General features: G+C 38.9%; 1 protein-coding gene and 1 long non-coding RNA gene across 2 annotated transcripts; both read left to right on the forward strand.

Moving 5' to 3' along the window:
• The first annotated feature begins 7,877 nt into the window (after positions 1-7,877).
• On the forward strand, positions 7,878-13,245 carry LOC124858505 (B-cell receptor CD22-like). Its single transcript, XM_047350574.1, has 9 exons — positions 7,878-7,920; positions 7,971-8,339; positions 8,883-9,185; positions 9,260-9,517; positions 10,714-11,016; positions 11,091-11,348; positions 12,545-12,847; positions 12,922-13,157; positions 13,225-13,245. Exons 1-9 carry the CDS (start codon positions 7,878-7,880, stop codon positions 13,243-13,245), a joined length of 2,094 nt encoding a protein of 697 aa, XP_047206530.1.
• A 210-nt stretch (positions 13,246-13,455) lies between these two features.
• Positions 13,456-14,450, forward strand: LOC124857628. The gene is made up of 3 exons (XR_007035642.1): positions 13,456-13,507; positions 13,586-13,616; positions 13,904-14,450. It is a non-coding gene; the product is annotated as an uncharacterized LOC124857628 (long non-coding RNA).
• The last annotated feature ends 3,164 nt before the right edge of the window (positions 14,451-17,614 follow it).

Consider the following 17,614-nt stretch of genomic DNA (forward strand, 5'->3'; position numbering starts at 1 on the left):
TGAGGAGAGGGGCTGAGCTCTTCACTGATCACCACCTGGTGGTAAGTTGGATCCGCTGGAAGAGGAGAAAGACAAACAGACTTATAGTGAGGGTCTGCTGGGAATGTCTGGCGGAGCCCTCGGCCAGGGATGTATTCAACTCCCACCTCTGGGAGAGCTTTGACCAGATTCTGGGGTAGGTTGGAGACATAGAGTCCGAGTGGACCATTTCCTCCGCATCCATTGTCGACGCTGCTGCCCGTAGCTGTGGCTGTAAGGTCTGCTGTGCTTGTCACGGCAGCAATCTCCGAACCCGGTGGTGGACACCGGCAGTAAGGGATGCTGTCAAGCTGAAGAAGGAGTACTTCTCCAACACTCTTTACAGTGGGGGAGGGGAGATGCTGACCTCGACTGGGGACATTATTGGGCGGTGGAAGGAGTACTTCGAGGATCTCCTCAATCCTGCAGTCACGCATTCCCTGGTGGAAGCAGGGGCTGGGGACTCAGGGCTGGACTCTTTCATCTCCGAGGTGGTAAAAAAGCTCAGCGGAGGCAGGGCTTCGAGGGTGTATGAGATCCGCCCTGGGTACCTCAAGTCTTTGGATGTTGTGGGGCGGTCATGGTTGACACGCCTCTTCAACATTGCTTGGCGGTCGGGGACAGTGCCTCTGGACTGGCAGACCGGGGTGGTGGTCCCTCTTCATAAGACGGTTGACTGGAGGGTGTGTTCCAACTACAGGGGGATCACACTCCTCAGCCTCCCTGGTAAGGCCTATGCCAGGGTATGTGAAAGGAGAGTCCAGCTGATAGTGGAACCTCGGCTTCAGGAGGAGCAGTGTGGTTTTCATCCTGGCCGTGGAGCACTGGAAAAACTCTACACACTCTGCAGGGTACTTGAGGGTTCATGGGAGTTTGCCCAACCGATCCACATGTGTTTTGTGAATGTTTAATCTCATTGGGACAGAAGCCCTAAATAAAAACAGAGAACACCTCAAAATCTAAACTTTATTGCTTCTGTTTCTTTTCATGAAACCAATCTGTGGTCTCTAAGGTTGATCCATCTGATGAGTTTGTGGTTTATTTTACAGTATGTAATTTGTTAACATTTTTTACACCTGTCAACTATTTACCAAAAGTAACTTTTGGTCTGAAATAACATATCTAGAAACTGATCATGAGTTGTTTTTTTTTATTACTTCTGAACCTCAATAAAGGTTGAAAAGGTCAATCACCTGGAGGCATTAAACAGTTAAAGGTTGTGACAGAATAAACTGTGAAATAATTTCAGACTATTTTCAGTGTTTTTACGGTTAATCTCAAACTCCAGATTCTCCTTGGAGTCCCAGCATTAACATATCTGGTGGTGATCTGAAGGAGCATCAGTCTGTCACTATAACCTGCTCAGCTTTGACTCCCTGTCCACACTCACCTCCTGAACTCACCTGGAATCTCCAACAAGACTCTCACAGACAAACAGAGAAAAACACAGATGGAACCTTTACAACTAAAATCCAGGAGAACATCACTCTGTCAGACACACATGATGGATACAACATCAGATGTTCTGCCAGATATCCTGTGAATGGAGGAAACAAGACAGCAGAGACAGCAGTGATTCTCAGTGTTTCATGTAAGTGATCCTGTCAGCACGTCATGGTTCAGCTGTTTCTGATCAATGAAGTTAATGTGTCACATTTTCCTCAGATGCTCCTAGAAACACCTCAGCATCCATCACTCCATCAGGTTTGGTGTCATCAGGTAGCTGGGTGGAGCTGAACTGCTCCAGCAGAGCCAAGCCTCCTGCCAGCTTCACCTGGTTCAGGAACAGCAAACATGGAGCCATTAATGTATCTGTGGGGCAGATTTACAGCTTCAGTGTCACTGAGGGAGGAGAGTTTTACTGAGTGGCTATAAATGATCGAGGTAATCAGAGATCAGCTGTGATTCTTGTATCAAAGGTAAATTGTTAACTGAGACTCGTTGGGTCATGTTGTTCTTTTCAGTTAATTACATTTGTTTCTTAATGTTTTTTTTTTTACAATGAATTATTTAATTAGTTTAAACTTTGGATCATAAAAAATGATCAAAACATCAGTTTAGATTTAACAAATCTCTAAAGATTTAAAGGTTGCTCTCAATGCATGTATGCAGAAAATCATTCCTTTGGATGCAGGACAACTGAGGTGTCAAGTAACTTTAGTTAAAGAGGTAGTGACAAACCACCCGCTAACAAACGATGGAGATGAACTCACATCTATTGAATCTGAAACACTTTTATGGCTAAATGTAGTGAAACATGTCTGAGCTCCAGCACATCACCCTGCCTGGTCAGAGTCCTGCTATTTTATTAACATAAAACCAAAATCAAGACCATATACAGCTATATTCAAAACATCAGATTATGTGTTCTGATGAAACTTGTTTTTCAGATTAAATGTACCTTTTGAAAATAGTAACCATTAAACCTCCATTTTCTGAATTTAAATGTTTTTTGTATTGATCTGAAGCAATATTCTAATCTTAAATGTTATATTTTCATTGGTGTGAAAAAACAGTATAATTTGTTTAACTTAGTAAACTGAGAAACTGGAATAAAGGAACTTCAATAATATTCTAATTTGTTGAAAATGACTTTATATGCCTGAAAACTCAGCAGCTTTAACTATAAGTAGAAAAAGGGCAACAGCTTCATTATGGAGTGATAACGAAATTCAATCTGGGAGACTCACCCACTCCTCCAGCTTCATCCAATGGCTCCTCCGTGTGTCTCCGCTCCAACCAATCACCATCAAGTCTGCAGTAATGCTCAGCCAACGATCCTTCAAGCCTCCGCATTTAAAGTCTCCCATTCATGGATCTCCCAGCTGTCAGCCAAACTTCGACCCTCCTCCACCCCATCGCCTCCATCGGATTCTCAGCTTCTCCAGTTCTCTTATCATCAGGCCTCCTCTCCATCACCAGTATCGGATCCCGGGGGAAAGACAATTCTAATTCTAACTCTAAGACGTTCATTCAAGTTCATGTCATTCTCAGCATTCATGTCTTCCTCTGGGGTCTGAACGCCAAACTGTTGTGTAACTTTAACTGTAAGGTTTTAGATATTAGTGAGGAATGACATGCTAATGTTTTTTATTAACATTGTTAACAGATGTAATCTAAAGCTAAAAATAGCATAATTTGAGCTAACCAGGTCCACATCTAATTACTGCAGGTAGGAATCAAGAAGTGGACAGTATCTGGTTTATGTTCACGACTGTGACCATGTTAACATGCTAAATAATATTTAGATAATAAAGGTCAATAATATTGGTTTTATCTGGTACTCATGATTATAATTCTTATTGGCTAAAGCTGAAAACAGAGGATGATAAAGTTAATCTTATCTCTATATAAATAATTGTAGAATTGTTTTATAAGTTTATTAGCTCATTTACTTGACTGTTTAAGGGGTTTATCCCTGCGCAGTTGAGCCAGTAGTGTTTTATTAATTCACTGTTATTCATTTTTAGAGAATATCTCTCCTTTCTCTCTGTCTTTCCACCATCTTCTCTGCTTAAGACACTCTTAGGCTCACTAAAAGTCCTCCTCACTACACTTAACATTTCCTCAAGTTAGGAGCTCTCCTAAGGCCCAAGATGCTTCGTAAATAACGTTTATCTTACCGAGGGAAAATTCTAAAACAAATCTTAGAATTTGAGAAATGTTTAGATTTTCTTAGAATGACCTCACTAGGAGCTGCTTTTAGTCTTAAGATTCATTGTGAACGGAGACCCTGGAGCATTTTTAATAACGATTCAGGAGTTATACTGATTTGCAGGGGTGGACTGGGGAGAAAAAGCAGCCTGGGAGTTCCTGTTCTCAGATAGCCGATATAATTTACAGCAACAATATACAATAATAATAATGAATGTTATTTAAAACATGGACAATATATATGTATACATATGTAGCCTATAAGGTAAACTATAACAAAGCCACATAGTTTCTTGCCTTTCAACAAAATAACTTCCAAACTTAACAACTTCAACCTGATAAAATAGAGGGGAAGAAAAACTGTAAAGCTGCTGTATTTATACACCTACATTATTCACTGTATGAGTAACCTCTGCTGCAACGGACTGTTTTTTGCTACACAATTAATAATCTTATCCCTCTCCAGCATTTTTAGTACATCTGGCTTTCAACACTCGGATATAGAGATCCTTCTCAAAATATTAGCATATTGTGATAAAGTTCATTATTTTCCATAATGTCATGATGAAAATTTAACATTCATATATTTTAGATTCATTGCACACTAACTGAAATATTTCAGGTCTTTTATTGTCTTAATACGGATGATTGTGGCATACAGCTCATGAAAACCCAAAATTCCTATCTCACAAAATTAGCATATTTCATCCGACCAATAAAAGAAAAGTGTTTTTAATACAAAAAACGTCAACCTTCAAATAATCATGTACAGTTATGCACTCAATACTTGGTCGGGAATCCTTTGGCAGAAATGACTGCTTCAATGCGGCGTGGCATGGAGGCAATCAGCCTGTGGCACTGCTGAGGTCTTATGGAGGCCCAGGATGCTTCGATAGCGGTCTTTAGCTCATCCAGAGTGTTGGGTCTTGAGTCTCTCAACGTTCTCTTCACAATATCCCACAGATTCTCTATGGGGTTCAGGTCAGGAGAGTTGGCAGGCCAATTGAGCACAGTGATACCATGGTCAGTAAACCATTTACCAGTGGTTTTGGCACTGTGAGCAGGTGCCAGGTCGTGCTGAAAAATGAAATCTTCATCTCCATAAAGCTTTTCAGCAGATGGAAGCATGAAGTGCTCCAAAATCTCCTGATAGCTAGCTGCATTGACCCTGCCCTTGATAAAACACAGTGGACCAACACCAGCAGCTGACACGGCACCCCAGACCATCACTGACTGTGGGTACTTGACACTGGACTTCTGGCATTTTGGCATTTCCTTCTCCCCAGTCTTCCTCCAGACTCTGGCACCTTGATTTCCGAATGACATGCAGAATTTGCTTTCATCCGAAAAAAGTACTTTGGACCACTGAGCAACAGTCCAGTGCTGCTTCTCTGTAGGTCAGGTCAGGCGCTTCTGCTGCTGTTTCTGGTTCAAAAGTGGCTTGACCTGGGGAATGCGGCACCTGTAGCCCATTTCCTGCACACGCCTGTGCAAGGTGGCTCTGGATGTTTCTACTCCAGACTCAGTCCACTGCTTCCGCAGGTCCCCCAAGGTCTGGAATCGGCCCTTCTCCACAATCTTCCTCAGGGTCAGGTCACCTCTTCTCGTTGTGCAGCGTTTTCTGCCACACTGTTTCCTTCCCACAGACTTCCCACTGAGGTGCCTTGATACAGCACTCTGGGAACAGCCTATTTGTTCAGAAATGTCTTTCTGTGTCTTACCCTCTTGCTTGAGGGTGTCAATAGTGGCCTTCTGGACAGCAGTCAGGTCGGCAGTCTTACCCATGATTGGGTTTTGAGTGATGAACCAGGCTGGGAGTTTTAAAGGCCTCAGGAATCTTTTGCAGGTGTTTAGAGTTAACTCGTTGATTCAGATGATTAGGTTCATAGTTCGTTTAGAGACCCTTTTAATGATATGCTAATTTTGTGAGATAGGAATTTTGGGTTTTCATGAGCTGTATGCCAAAATCATCCGTATTAAGACAATAAAAGACCTGAAATATTTCAGTTAGTGTGCAATGAATCTAAAATATATGAATATTAAATTTTCATCATTACATTATGGAAAATAATGAACTTTATCACAATATGCTAATATTTTGAGAAGGACCTGTATATTCATAAATAAAAACTCTAGACAACACACAGTACAATAATCTAAGCACTAATTAATGAAGATGTAAATTGGGTTGATAAGTATTTGCCATATTGTACATGATGATGTCAGCAGCCTAAAGGTCATCTACAACGCTCCCCGCCTGTGGAGAAGTTCTCTGATGTGCTGCTATCTCCTCTCTAGCTTCTGACTGCAGCAGGAACCAGAGCTACTGGACTCCAGGCTGGTGCTGAAAGCAGAGGGAACAATGCATTGATCTGCTCAGGAATGCCCGTTTGTTCTCACCATGATCCCATGAAGAAATCTACCTTTCAACACTCCTCCACCTGCAGGCTCTGCTCCTCTCTTCAGTTCGGTTTTCTCCACCTTTTTGTCTCCGTTTTTAGTGCATTTGTTTTATTCTTTTTGTTTGTTTTAACAGCCAATCACAGCTCTTAGAAGACAGTGTCACACCTAGCAACGAGGTCAACCACACCTCCTCACTGAGATAGGAATCTCTGTCGTCTCCTTGCTCAGAGTCGCTCTCAGCAGCGAAAGGAATCACTCTGAAGCTTCGAGTCCTTGCCAGGAATCTGTAGGCTACGTTAGGAGCTCTCTGACAAGACTCTGAGAATCTTTGGGCCCAGAACTAAGACCTAACCTTAGCAGCTAGGTTAAGGCAGGGTAACCACACAATCTCTTCTTAACCATTTATTTTGCTATCTGCTTAAGTGAATAAAATGACAAGAAACCCATTCACCAAATTTCTGGTTTTAACAAATTCTAATATTTTTTGGCAAAGAGGTGAAGCAGATCCTGCACACGTCATTAAATTCATCTCAGGAACAACTCAGAGACAGAGTTCACACAAACTCACTCCTAATGGGAATCTAATGCAGCAGATTATCCAAACCAGACATGTTTAGAGAACATCCCAGTACCCAAAGCAATATGTATACAACAGAATATGCAGAGTAAAAACTGAACCCTACTGACCCTAAGCTGATGGATCCTCACAGTTGCTGCTGTTCTGTTTTCCACTCTGATGCATCTTCATAGGGTAACCTCAGCTGTGCTTTTAATTACATGTGAATAACTTACTCAGTTTGATTGATGTTGCCACTTTTTTTTGAAAAAAAAATATAAAGAAGCAAAAAAGAAAATGAGAAAAATAGACAAACAAAGAGATAATTATCAGCAGATCTCTTTTCTAAGAGAACCTGTTCCATGTTGAAACATTCAAGCCGCTGTTCAACAGCAGCCATCAGGAAGTTAATAAGTTACTTTTCTCTTGTTACCAGTAATGTACACTGTGACAAAAAATAGTGTTCAAAATAACATCCTGTTTTACAAATAAGGAAGTATAAATATCACACCTGGTGGCTTTGACCTGACTTTTTCTTTCAAATAGAGAAGCTGCTCTTTGGATGTTTTAGTCCGTAACTGAAATTCACGCGGTGTCAGATTTAGATTTTTTTCATTGTTTTATCTGCAGTTTATTCTGGTAAGAAAACTTTTAAAATCTACATGTTTATGACAGCATGGTTTTCCTTGCTATAAAACTGTGATGCTTTTTATTTAAAAATTGTTGTTTTAAACAATTTTTAAATAATACATTCAATTTACCAACCACACACACACTCATGCGTGGTTGTTTGTGTGTTGCCCTGCGATGGACTGGCAACCTGTCCAGGTTGTACCCTGCCTCTCGCCCATAGACTGCTGGAGATAGGCACCAGCTTCCCCGCGACCCACTATGGAATAAGCGGTAGAAAATGACTGACTGACTGACATTCAATTTATTATAAAGCTATGTTACAGTTATTCTTGAGCTCTACATAGAAAGTTGCTGTAAGATGTTTTTTTTTTACACAATTTGTTAAAAACACTGAAATTCAGCAGCTGTTTCCATCTTGTTTCCAGCCTGAGAGATGAAGGGAGGTTTGATGGCAGCTCTGTCTGAGAACGTGTTGACAGTCAACATGTTACTGAGTGTCTTCTTTCTTCCAGGTGAGCTGTTTGTTCACTTCCATTCATTTAGAAACATCACATGAATTATTTCTAGTTTGAAGTATTAAATCCTGATATTGATTAAAGGCTCCACATGTAACATGCTGCAGCTGAACTGGAGATTGTGGATCAAAAACTTTCTCTGTAGGAAGACTTTGCTCCACATTGTTTTCATCTTTAGTTTGTTTTTACAGGTATTTATGCTAATAGTTGTGGTGGGAATATACCGTTCATCACCATTACTACACCAAAGCCGACTGCAGCACTGAGCGGATCTTGCTTGAACGTCCCATGTAGCTTCACAGCTGCACCAGGAAGCAAAGTATTTGACAGTATTCAAGAAACCCGTGGAGCATGGATTAAAAATGGAAATTATATTTATAACATCAATAATGGGGTTGACACAAATTTAGTAAATATTACTGGAAACCTGAGTCAGAAAAACTGCACCTCTCTGTTTTCTAATATAAATAAAAGTCAAGCAGGCGAATACTTCCTCAGAATCGAGAATGGTGGCTACAAGACAACAGCTTGTTCTGATCCGCTTCAGATAACAGTTGAAGGTAAGAGTTTTACTCTACTCAACTCCACAAAGGTATAGAAATACTTTTCTAGCTTTGTCTTTATTATCAGCTCCCTGACACAAACTTCAAAGGATTATGAGCAACTGTTTCCACCAGTAATAAAACCATCTCTTACTAAGCCCTTTACCAGTTTATGTGTATCTTATATACTTACTGTATATTTAAGTGGATCTTATAGTCCAGTGTGGTTTGTGGTACCATGTCAGTAAATTTGGAAGGAGGGAGAAACACAACCTGAAGAGACAAAGTCTTCTTGAACATCAGTTTGAAAGATTTAGTTTTTTATACTTTATATATCTCACTCTTTAGTTATTTTTGGTGCTTCTGATAGTTTCAGAACAAATTTACAGCCAGGTTTCACACAACTATTTCATTGACTACAGTAAATGTTGTAGCATGAATGAATGTTTAATCTCATTGGGACAGAAGCCCTAAATAAAAACAGAGAACACTTCACTATTGTGAGATGTTCACAATAATCTGACTATTTTCAGTGTTTTTACGGTTAATCTCAAACCCCAGATTCTCCTTGGAGTCCCAGCATTAACATATCTGGTGGTGATCTGAAGGAGCATCAGTCTGTCACTATAACCTGCTCAGCTTTGACTCCCTGTCCACACTCACCTCCTGAACTCACCTGGAATCTCCAACAAGACTCTCACAGACAAACAGAGAAAAACACAGATGGAACCTTTACAACTAAAATCCAGGAGAACATCACTCTGTCAGACACACATGATGGATACAACATCAGATGTTCTGCCAGATATCCTGTGAATGGAGGAAACAAGACAGCAGAGACAGCAGTGACTCTCAGTGTTTCATGTAAGTGATCCTGTCAGCACGTCATGGTTCATCTGTTTCTGATCAATAAACTTAATGTGTCCCATTTTCCTCAGATGCTCCTAGAAACACCTCAGCATCCATCCGTCCATCAGGTTTGGTGTCAGCAGGTAGCTGGGTGGAGCTGAACTGCTCCAGCAGAGCCAAGCCTCCTTCCAGCTTCACCTGGTTCAGGAACAGCAAACATGGAGCCATTAATGTATCTGTGGGTCACATTTACAGCTTCAGTGTCACTGAGGGAGGAGAGTTTTACTGTGTGGCTACAAATGATCTGGGTAATGAGACGTCATCAAGGATCTGTGTTGGTGTTAAAGGTAAATGTTTCTGCTTCTTGCTTCATATCCTGATTCTTTTAATATGTGCATTGTCTCACATTATATTTTGTACTTTGTTGATAGAAACACAGAACAATACCTTCAGAAGCTGCTCTATGAAAGATCAGTATATATATAGTGCTAATTATAAGTTTACACACAGTCATCATCAGCATGACTATCTTTGGGTTTTTAAATGATGCATTAAATTTGCTTTTTTTCAAGGTCTAAATATTTTATAACATACAACTTCATTTAATTTCAAAGCTAAAAATTGAGAGCAAAAGTTTAAATTTATTGCAGATTTTCTCTAATCCACACAGAAATAAGATGATTTTACAGGTTTCTGCCATGACTCTGGCTGGATATTTGACCACTGTTTAGAAAAGATGGTAGAACTCATTTAATCTAGCAGAGGTTAGGACCAATCCAGAATCATAGTCTCAGCCCTCTTTATCCATTCAAAAACGATTTCTATGTGTTTAGGATCAATGCTCTCTGGAACACTCAACTGTGGCAAAGTTTTAATCATCAGACTGAAACTGTTACCACTGATGAAATGAATGTTTTAGGACCAATCCTGGAACCATCCAAGCTTAGGCCTGTTATAAACTGTAAGAAACTGGACCACCAGTGTCATTGTTCACAGTGAAGCAAATTTCATATCAACATAGACTGATATGATGCTGAGGAAAAGAAAATAGTCTTCTCTGAACTCCTCACCTTCAAACTCTACTGAAACCTGTAGCTGTATGCAAAGACAAGCCAAATGCTTTCTGGAAACATGTTTAATGTTCAGAGGAGACAAAGACTGAGCTGTTTAGACATAATGACAAGAATAATGTTTGCTGGAATTAATGGGGGATTTAAAATCAAAGAGTGTACTGATTGTCAACCATGGTGGTGGCAGCATCATGCTGAGGCTGCATTTGGTCACAAGTGATACTGGTGCATTACAGAGAAGATGTAATTAGAAAGAAGGAAATACTTCTAATATCAAACATGTTAATTTCACTTAGAGTCAACGACTAGATGGTTGAAATATGGACACAATTTAATGTTTCAAGAGGACCATTATCCATCTATTCTTTCTTTCTATCTAGTTTTATTTGCATATATTTATATGAATAAAACTCAACCTAAATAGATTTGGACTTGCCCACAGTAAAATTAAATCTCTGATGTATAATCCCCAGATTCTCCTTGGAGTCCCAGCATTAACATCTCTGGTGGTGATCTGAAGGAGCATCAGTCTGTCACTATAACCTGCTCAGCTTTGACTCCCTGTCCACACTCACCTCCTGAACTCACCTGGAATCTCCAACAAGACTCTCACAGACAAACAGAGAAAAACACAGATGGAACCTTTACAACTAAAATCCAGGAGAACATCACTCTGTCAGACACACATGATGGATACAACATCAGATGTTCTGCCAGATATCCTGTGAATGGAGGAAACAAGACAGCAGAGACAGCAGTGACTCTCAGTGTTTCATGTAAGTGATCCTGTCAGCACGTCATGGTTCAGCTGTTTCTGATCAATAAACTTAATGTGTCCCATTTTCCTCAGATGCTCCTAGAAACACCTCAGCATCCATCAGTCCATCAGGTTTAGTGTCAGCAGGTAGCTGGGTGGAGCTGAACTGCTCCAGCAGAGCCAAGCCTCATGCCAGCTTCACCTGGTTCAGGAACAGCAAACATGGAGCCATTAATGTATCTGTGGGTCAGATTTACAGCTTCAGTGTTACTGAGGGAGGAGAGTTTTACTGTGTGGCTACAAATGATCTGGGTAATGAGACGTCATCAAGGATCTGTGTTGGTGTTAAAGGTAAATGTTTCTGCTTCTTGCTTCATATCCTGATTCTTTTAATATGTGCATTGTCTCACATTATATTTTGTACTTTGTTGATAGAAACGCAGAACAATACCTTCAGAAGCTGCTCTATGAAAGATCAGTATATATATAGTGCTAATTATAAGTTTACACACAGTCATCATCAGCATGACTATCTTTGGGTTTTTAAATGATGCATTAAATTTGCTTTTTTTCAAGGTCTAAATATTTTATAACATACAACTTCATTTAATTTCAAAGCTAAAAATTGAGAGCAAAAGTTTAAATTTATTGCAGATTTTCTCTAATCCACACAGAAATAAGATGATTTTACAGGTTTCTGCCATGACTCTGGCTGGATATTTGACCACTGTTTTTAAAAGATGGTAGACCTCATTTAAACTAGCAGAGGTTAGGACCAACCCTGAATCATAGTCTCAGCCCTCTTTATCCATTCAAAAACGATTTCTATGTGTTTAGGATCAATGCTCTCTGGAACACTCAACTGTGGCAAAGTTTTAATCATCAGACTGAAACTGTTACCTCTGATGAAATGAATGTTTTAGGACCAATCCTGGAACCATCCAAGCTTAGGCCTGTTATAAACTGGAAGAAACTGGACCACCAGTGTCATTGTTCACAGTGAAGCAAATTTCATATCAACATAGACTGATATGGTGCTGAGGAAATGAAAATAGTCTTCTCTGAACTCCTCACCTTCAAACTCTACTGAAACCTGTAGCTGTATACAAAGACAAGCCAAATGCTTTCTGGAAACATGTTTAATGTTCAGAGGAGACAAAGACTGAGCTGTTTAGGCATAATGACAAGAATAATGTTTGCTGGAATTAATGGGGTTTTTAAAATCAAAGAGTGTACTGATTGTCAACCATGGTGGTGGCAGCATCATGCTGAGGCTGTATTTGGTCACAAGTGATACTGGTGCATTACAGAGAAGATGTCATTAGAAAGAAGGAAATACTTCTAATATCAAACATGTTAATTTCACTTAGAGTCAACGACTAGATGGTTGAAATATGGACACAATTTAATGTTTCAAGAGGACCATTATCCATCTATTCTTTCTTTCTATCTAGTTTTATTTGCATATATTTATATGAATAAAACTCAACCTAAATAGATTTGGACTTGCCCACAGTAAAATTAAATCTCTGATGTATAATCCCCAGATTCTCCTTGGAGTCCCAGCATTAACATCTCTGGTGGTGATCTGAAGGAGCATCAGTCTGTCACTATAACCTGCTCAGCTTTGACTCCCTGTCCACACTCACCTCCTGAACTCACCTGGAATCTCCAACAAGACTCTCACAGACAAACAGAGAAAAACACAGATGGAACCTTTACAACTAAAATCCAGGAGAACATCACTCTGTCAGACACACATGATGGATACAACATCAGATGTTCTGCCAGATATCCTGTGAATGGAGGAAACAAGACAGCAGAGACAGCAGTGACTCTCAGTGTTTCATGTAAGTGATCCTGTCAGCACGTCATGGTTCAGCTGTTTCTGATCAATAAAGTTAATGTGTCACATTTTCCTCAGATGCTCCTAGAAACACCTCAGCATCCATCAGTCCATCAGGTTTAGTGTCATCAGGTAGCTGGGTGGAGCTGAACTGCTCCAGCAGAGCCAAGCCTCCTGCCAGCTTCACCTGGTTCAGGAACAGCAAACATGGAGCCATTAATGTATCTGTGGGGCAGGTTTACAGCTTCAGTGTCACTGAGGGAGGAGAGTTTTACTGTGTGGCTACAAATGATCTGGATCATCAGAGATCATCTGTGATTCCTTTTAGTATCAAAGGTAAATTGTTAACTGAGACTCGTTGGGTCATGTTGTTCTTTTCAGTTCATTACATTTGTTTCTTAATGTGTTTTTTTATTTTTATTTACAATGAATTATTTAATTACGGTAGTTTAAACTTTGGATCATAAAAAATTATCAAAACATTAGTTTAGATTTAACAAATCTCTAAAGAGCAGAAATAAAACTATGATTATCTACAGTCACACCAGAGAAGCTCAGCAGGCTGTCTTGTTACAGATAATCAAGTGTCTGGATTCACAGTCCATATTATACTGAAGATCCTGGGAATTATAATGCTCTATAGTACGATCATCCTCCTTGAGTGGTGAGATGTTCTTCTATGTGTTTTTATTTTGCATCTGCAGTTACATGTTGGTGTTTAAATTAATCTTTTTACTTTCAGCTGGTTCAGATTCTTCAAAAAACCAAAGATGGTAAGCTAACAGAGCTCATTGTTTGCATCCTAACATTGTCAAACTATGTGAGAAGAAGAAAACTGTTCAGGAAATATCTAAAACATTCATATAAGATTTGTTTGGAAATATTTTTAATTTTCTGTTAAAGTTTCATTTTATGTTTAGTTGGGAATCCAGTGAGACAAAAACCAAGGTGACCAAGAATCTCACAATTGTTAAACAGTTTGTTGTTTCCCTCTAAAACAGTTTGAGCTCAAGCAAATTCAATGCAAAGAATTATTTATTTGTTTGCTTTATATCTACAGGAAACACAAGAACCAACCTATGTCAACAGTGAGATGGCGGCTAAGGCATCATGAGCCACAAGAAGATCAGGAAGATGTCAAGGCTTCTGTCAGTGGGAGGATTTCTTATTTTTGACCATTCATCTATCTTTTCTTTTCTTTGTCCAATTGTTGAAGTTCAGGGTCTGAAGAGGCTGCTTCCTGTCTGCAAAGGACAACAGGTTAAAGGTTGAATACACCCTGGATAGGTTACCAGTCCATCACATCACCATACATCTTGAAACTTGTTTCTGCATTTACATGTGTATTCATGGAGTAAATCGTAGCACTTATAAATGAGGCCTAAAAATGCTCAAAATAAAAAGGTTTTTGAAGTGAAGCAGAAATTTAGCTGAATGTAAAATATTTCTCTCTGAACGGTAGAAGGTGATCAGTTTTAAGTGCCAGCTTTGTACTTATTATTGCTACTAATAAGTGTCATTTTTATTGGATTTTAAAAATGTACACTAGATATTTCAGCTGACAGCAAAAGGCATAAAATGTAAAGCATAAATGTTTACCAGTCTTGTATTCTTTCTATTCCAGTTGTTTAAATGAATAAATGTGATATCATGAAAGTGTAATCAGCTGTATTTTGTTGCTCTCAGAAAATCATTCTTTTGGATGCAGGACAACTGAGGTGTCAAGTAACTTTAGTTAAAGAGGTAGTGACAAACCACCCGCTAACAAACGATGGAGATTAACTCACATCTATTGAATCTGAAACACTTTTATGGCTAAATGTAGTGAAACATGTCTGAGCTCCAGCACATCACCCTGCCTGGTCAGAGTCCTGCTATTTTATTAACATAAAACCAAAATCAAGACCATATACAGCTATATTCAAAACATCAGATTATGTGTTCTGATGAAACTTGTTTTTCAGATTAAATGTACCTTTTGAAAATAGTAACCATTAAACCTCCATTTTCTGAATTTAAATGTTTTTTGTATTGATCTGAAGCAATATTCTAATCTTAAATGTTATATTTTCATTGGTGTGAAAAAACAGTATAATTTGTTTAACTTAGTAAACTGAGAAACTGGAATAAAGGAACTTCAATAATATTCTAATTTGTTGAAAATGACTTTATATGCCTGAAAACTCAGCAGCTTTAACTATAAGTAGAAAAAGGGCAACAGCTTCATTATGGAGTGATAACGAAATTCAATCTGGGAGACTCACCCACTCCTCCAGCTTCATCCAATGGCTCCTCCGTGTGTCTCCGCTCCAACCAATCACCATCAAGTCTGCAGTAATGCTCAGCCAACGATCCTTCAAGCCTCCGCATTTAAAGTCTCCCATTCATGGATCTCCCAGCTGTCAGCCAAACTTCGACCCTCCTCCACCCCATCGCCTCCATCGGATTCTCAGCTTCTCCAGTTTTCTTATCATCAGGCCTCCTCTCCATCACCAGTATCGGATCCCGGGGGAAAGACAATTCTAATTCTAACTCTAAGACGTTCATTCAAGTTCATGTCATTCTCAGCATTCATGTCTTCCTCTGGGGTCTGAACGCCAAACTGTTGTGTAACTTTAACTGTAAGGTTTTAGATATTAGTGAGGAATGACATGCTAATGTTTTTTATTAACATTGTTAACAGATGTAATCTAAAGCTAAAAATAGCATAATTTGAGCTAACCAGGTCCACATCTAATTACTGCAGGTAGGAATCAAGAAGTGGACAGTATCTGGTTTATGTTCACGACTGTGACCATGTTAACATGCTAAATAATATTTAGATAATAAAGGTCAATAATATTGGTTTTATCTGGTACTCATGATTATAATTCTTATTGGCTAAAGCTGAAAACAGAGGATGATAAAGTTAATCTTATCTCTATATAAATAATTGTATAATTGTTTTATAAGTTTATTAGCTCATTTACTTGACTGTTTAAGGGGTTTATCCCTGCGCAGTTGAGCCAGTAGTGTTTTATTAATTCACTGTTATTCATTTTTAGAGAATATCTCTCCTTTCTCTCTGTCTTTCCACCATCTTCTCTGCTTAAGACACTCTTTGGCTCACTAAAAGTCCTCCTCACTACACTTAACATTTCCTCAAGTTAGGAGCTCTCCTAAGGCCCAAGATGCTTCGTAAATAACGTTTATCTTACCGAGGGAAAATTCTAAAACAAATCTTAGAATTTGAGAAATGTTTAGATTTTCTTAGAATGACCTCACTAGGAGCTGCTTTTAGTCTTAAGATTCATTGTGAACGGAGACCCTGGAGCATTTTTAATAACGATTCAGGAGTTATACTGATTTGCAGGGGTGGACTGGGGAGAAAAAGCAGCCTGGGAGTTCCTGTTCTCAGATAGCCGATATAATTTACAGCAACAATATACAATAATAATAATGAATGTTATTTAAAACATGGACAATATATATGTATACATATGTAGCCTATAAGGTAAACTATAACAAAGCCACATAGTTTCTTGCCTTTCAACAAAATAACTTCCAAACTTAACAACTTCAACCTGATAAAATAGAGGGGAAGAAAAACTGTAAAGCTGCTGTATTTATACACCTACATTATTCACTGTATGAGTAACCTCTGCTGCAACGGACTGTTTTTTTCTACACAATTAATAATCTTATCACTCTCCAGCATTTTTAGTACATCTGGCTTTCAGAGGTGGAAAGTCTACAACAATAATATACTCACGTAAAGTACAGTTACTTTTATAAGATGTTAATTAATACAAATAAAGTTACCAGTGAAAAATGTTACTCAAAAGTAAAAAGTAGCTCATGAAAATTCTACTTTAGGTAAAAGTGATTTAGTTTATTTGTTATAAGCAGAAGAAAGTCCCTCTGGTGCATTTCATTGAGGAAAAGGGGAGATATTGGTCTCAAACAGTTTTTGATTAAAATAACACCTTTAAACATGAAACATACATTTCTTCTGTCAGCTGCTGTCTTTAGGGTTTTCTGCAGCTGATCATTTCCCCCATCTCAGCATCCTTCTCTGTCACACCAAATCCTCTACATCCTTCACTACATCTATGAAGCTTCTTTGTGGTTTCTTCTTTACCAGAACCTGGCAGTTCTGATCTTCATCCCATCCTTTGTCCAATAAATCCACTATGCCTCATGACAGAGTGAAGGTGAACTTCTATTAAGGTGATAATAGAAAATATAAATACACAATAGAAACAATAACAGCCATGAAGAAAAAGTTTATCAAAATTACAAACAACATTGTACAGAATTATTGAAATATTTACAGACTGTAAAATGCTTTCAAAAAATAAAATTGGAAAAAATTAGAAACACTCGGATATATATTCATAAATAAAAACTCTAGACAACACACAGTACAATAATCTAAGCACTAATTAATGAAGATGTAAATTGGGTCGATAAGTATTTGCCATATTGTACATGATGATGTCAGCAGCCTAAAGGTCATCTACAACGCTCCCCGCCTGTGGAGAAGTTCTCTGATGTGCTGCTATCTCCTCTCTAGCTTCTGACTGCAGCAGGAACCAGAGCTACTGGACTCCAGGCTGGTGCTGAAAGCAGAGGGAACAATGCATTGATCTGCTCAGGAATGCCTGTTTGTTCTCACCATGATCCCATGAAGAAATCTACCTTTCAACACTCCTCCACCTGCAGGCTCTGCTCCTCTCTTCAGTTCGGTTTTCTCCACCTTTTTGTCTCCGTTTTTAGTGCATTTGTTTTA

Source organism: Girardinichthys multiradiatus, chromosome 21, assembly GCF_021462225.1.
Source record: "Girardinichthys multiradiatus isolate DD_20200921_A chromosome 21, DD_fGirMul_XY1, whole genome shotgun sequence".
Classification (NCBI taxonomy): domain Eukaryota; kingdom Metazoa; phylum Chordata; class Actinopteri; order Cyprinodontiformes; family Goodeidae; genus Girardinichthys; species Girardinichthys multiradiatus.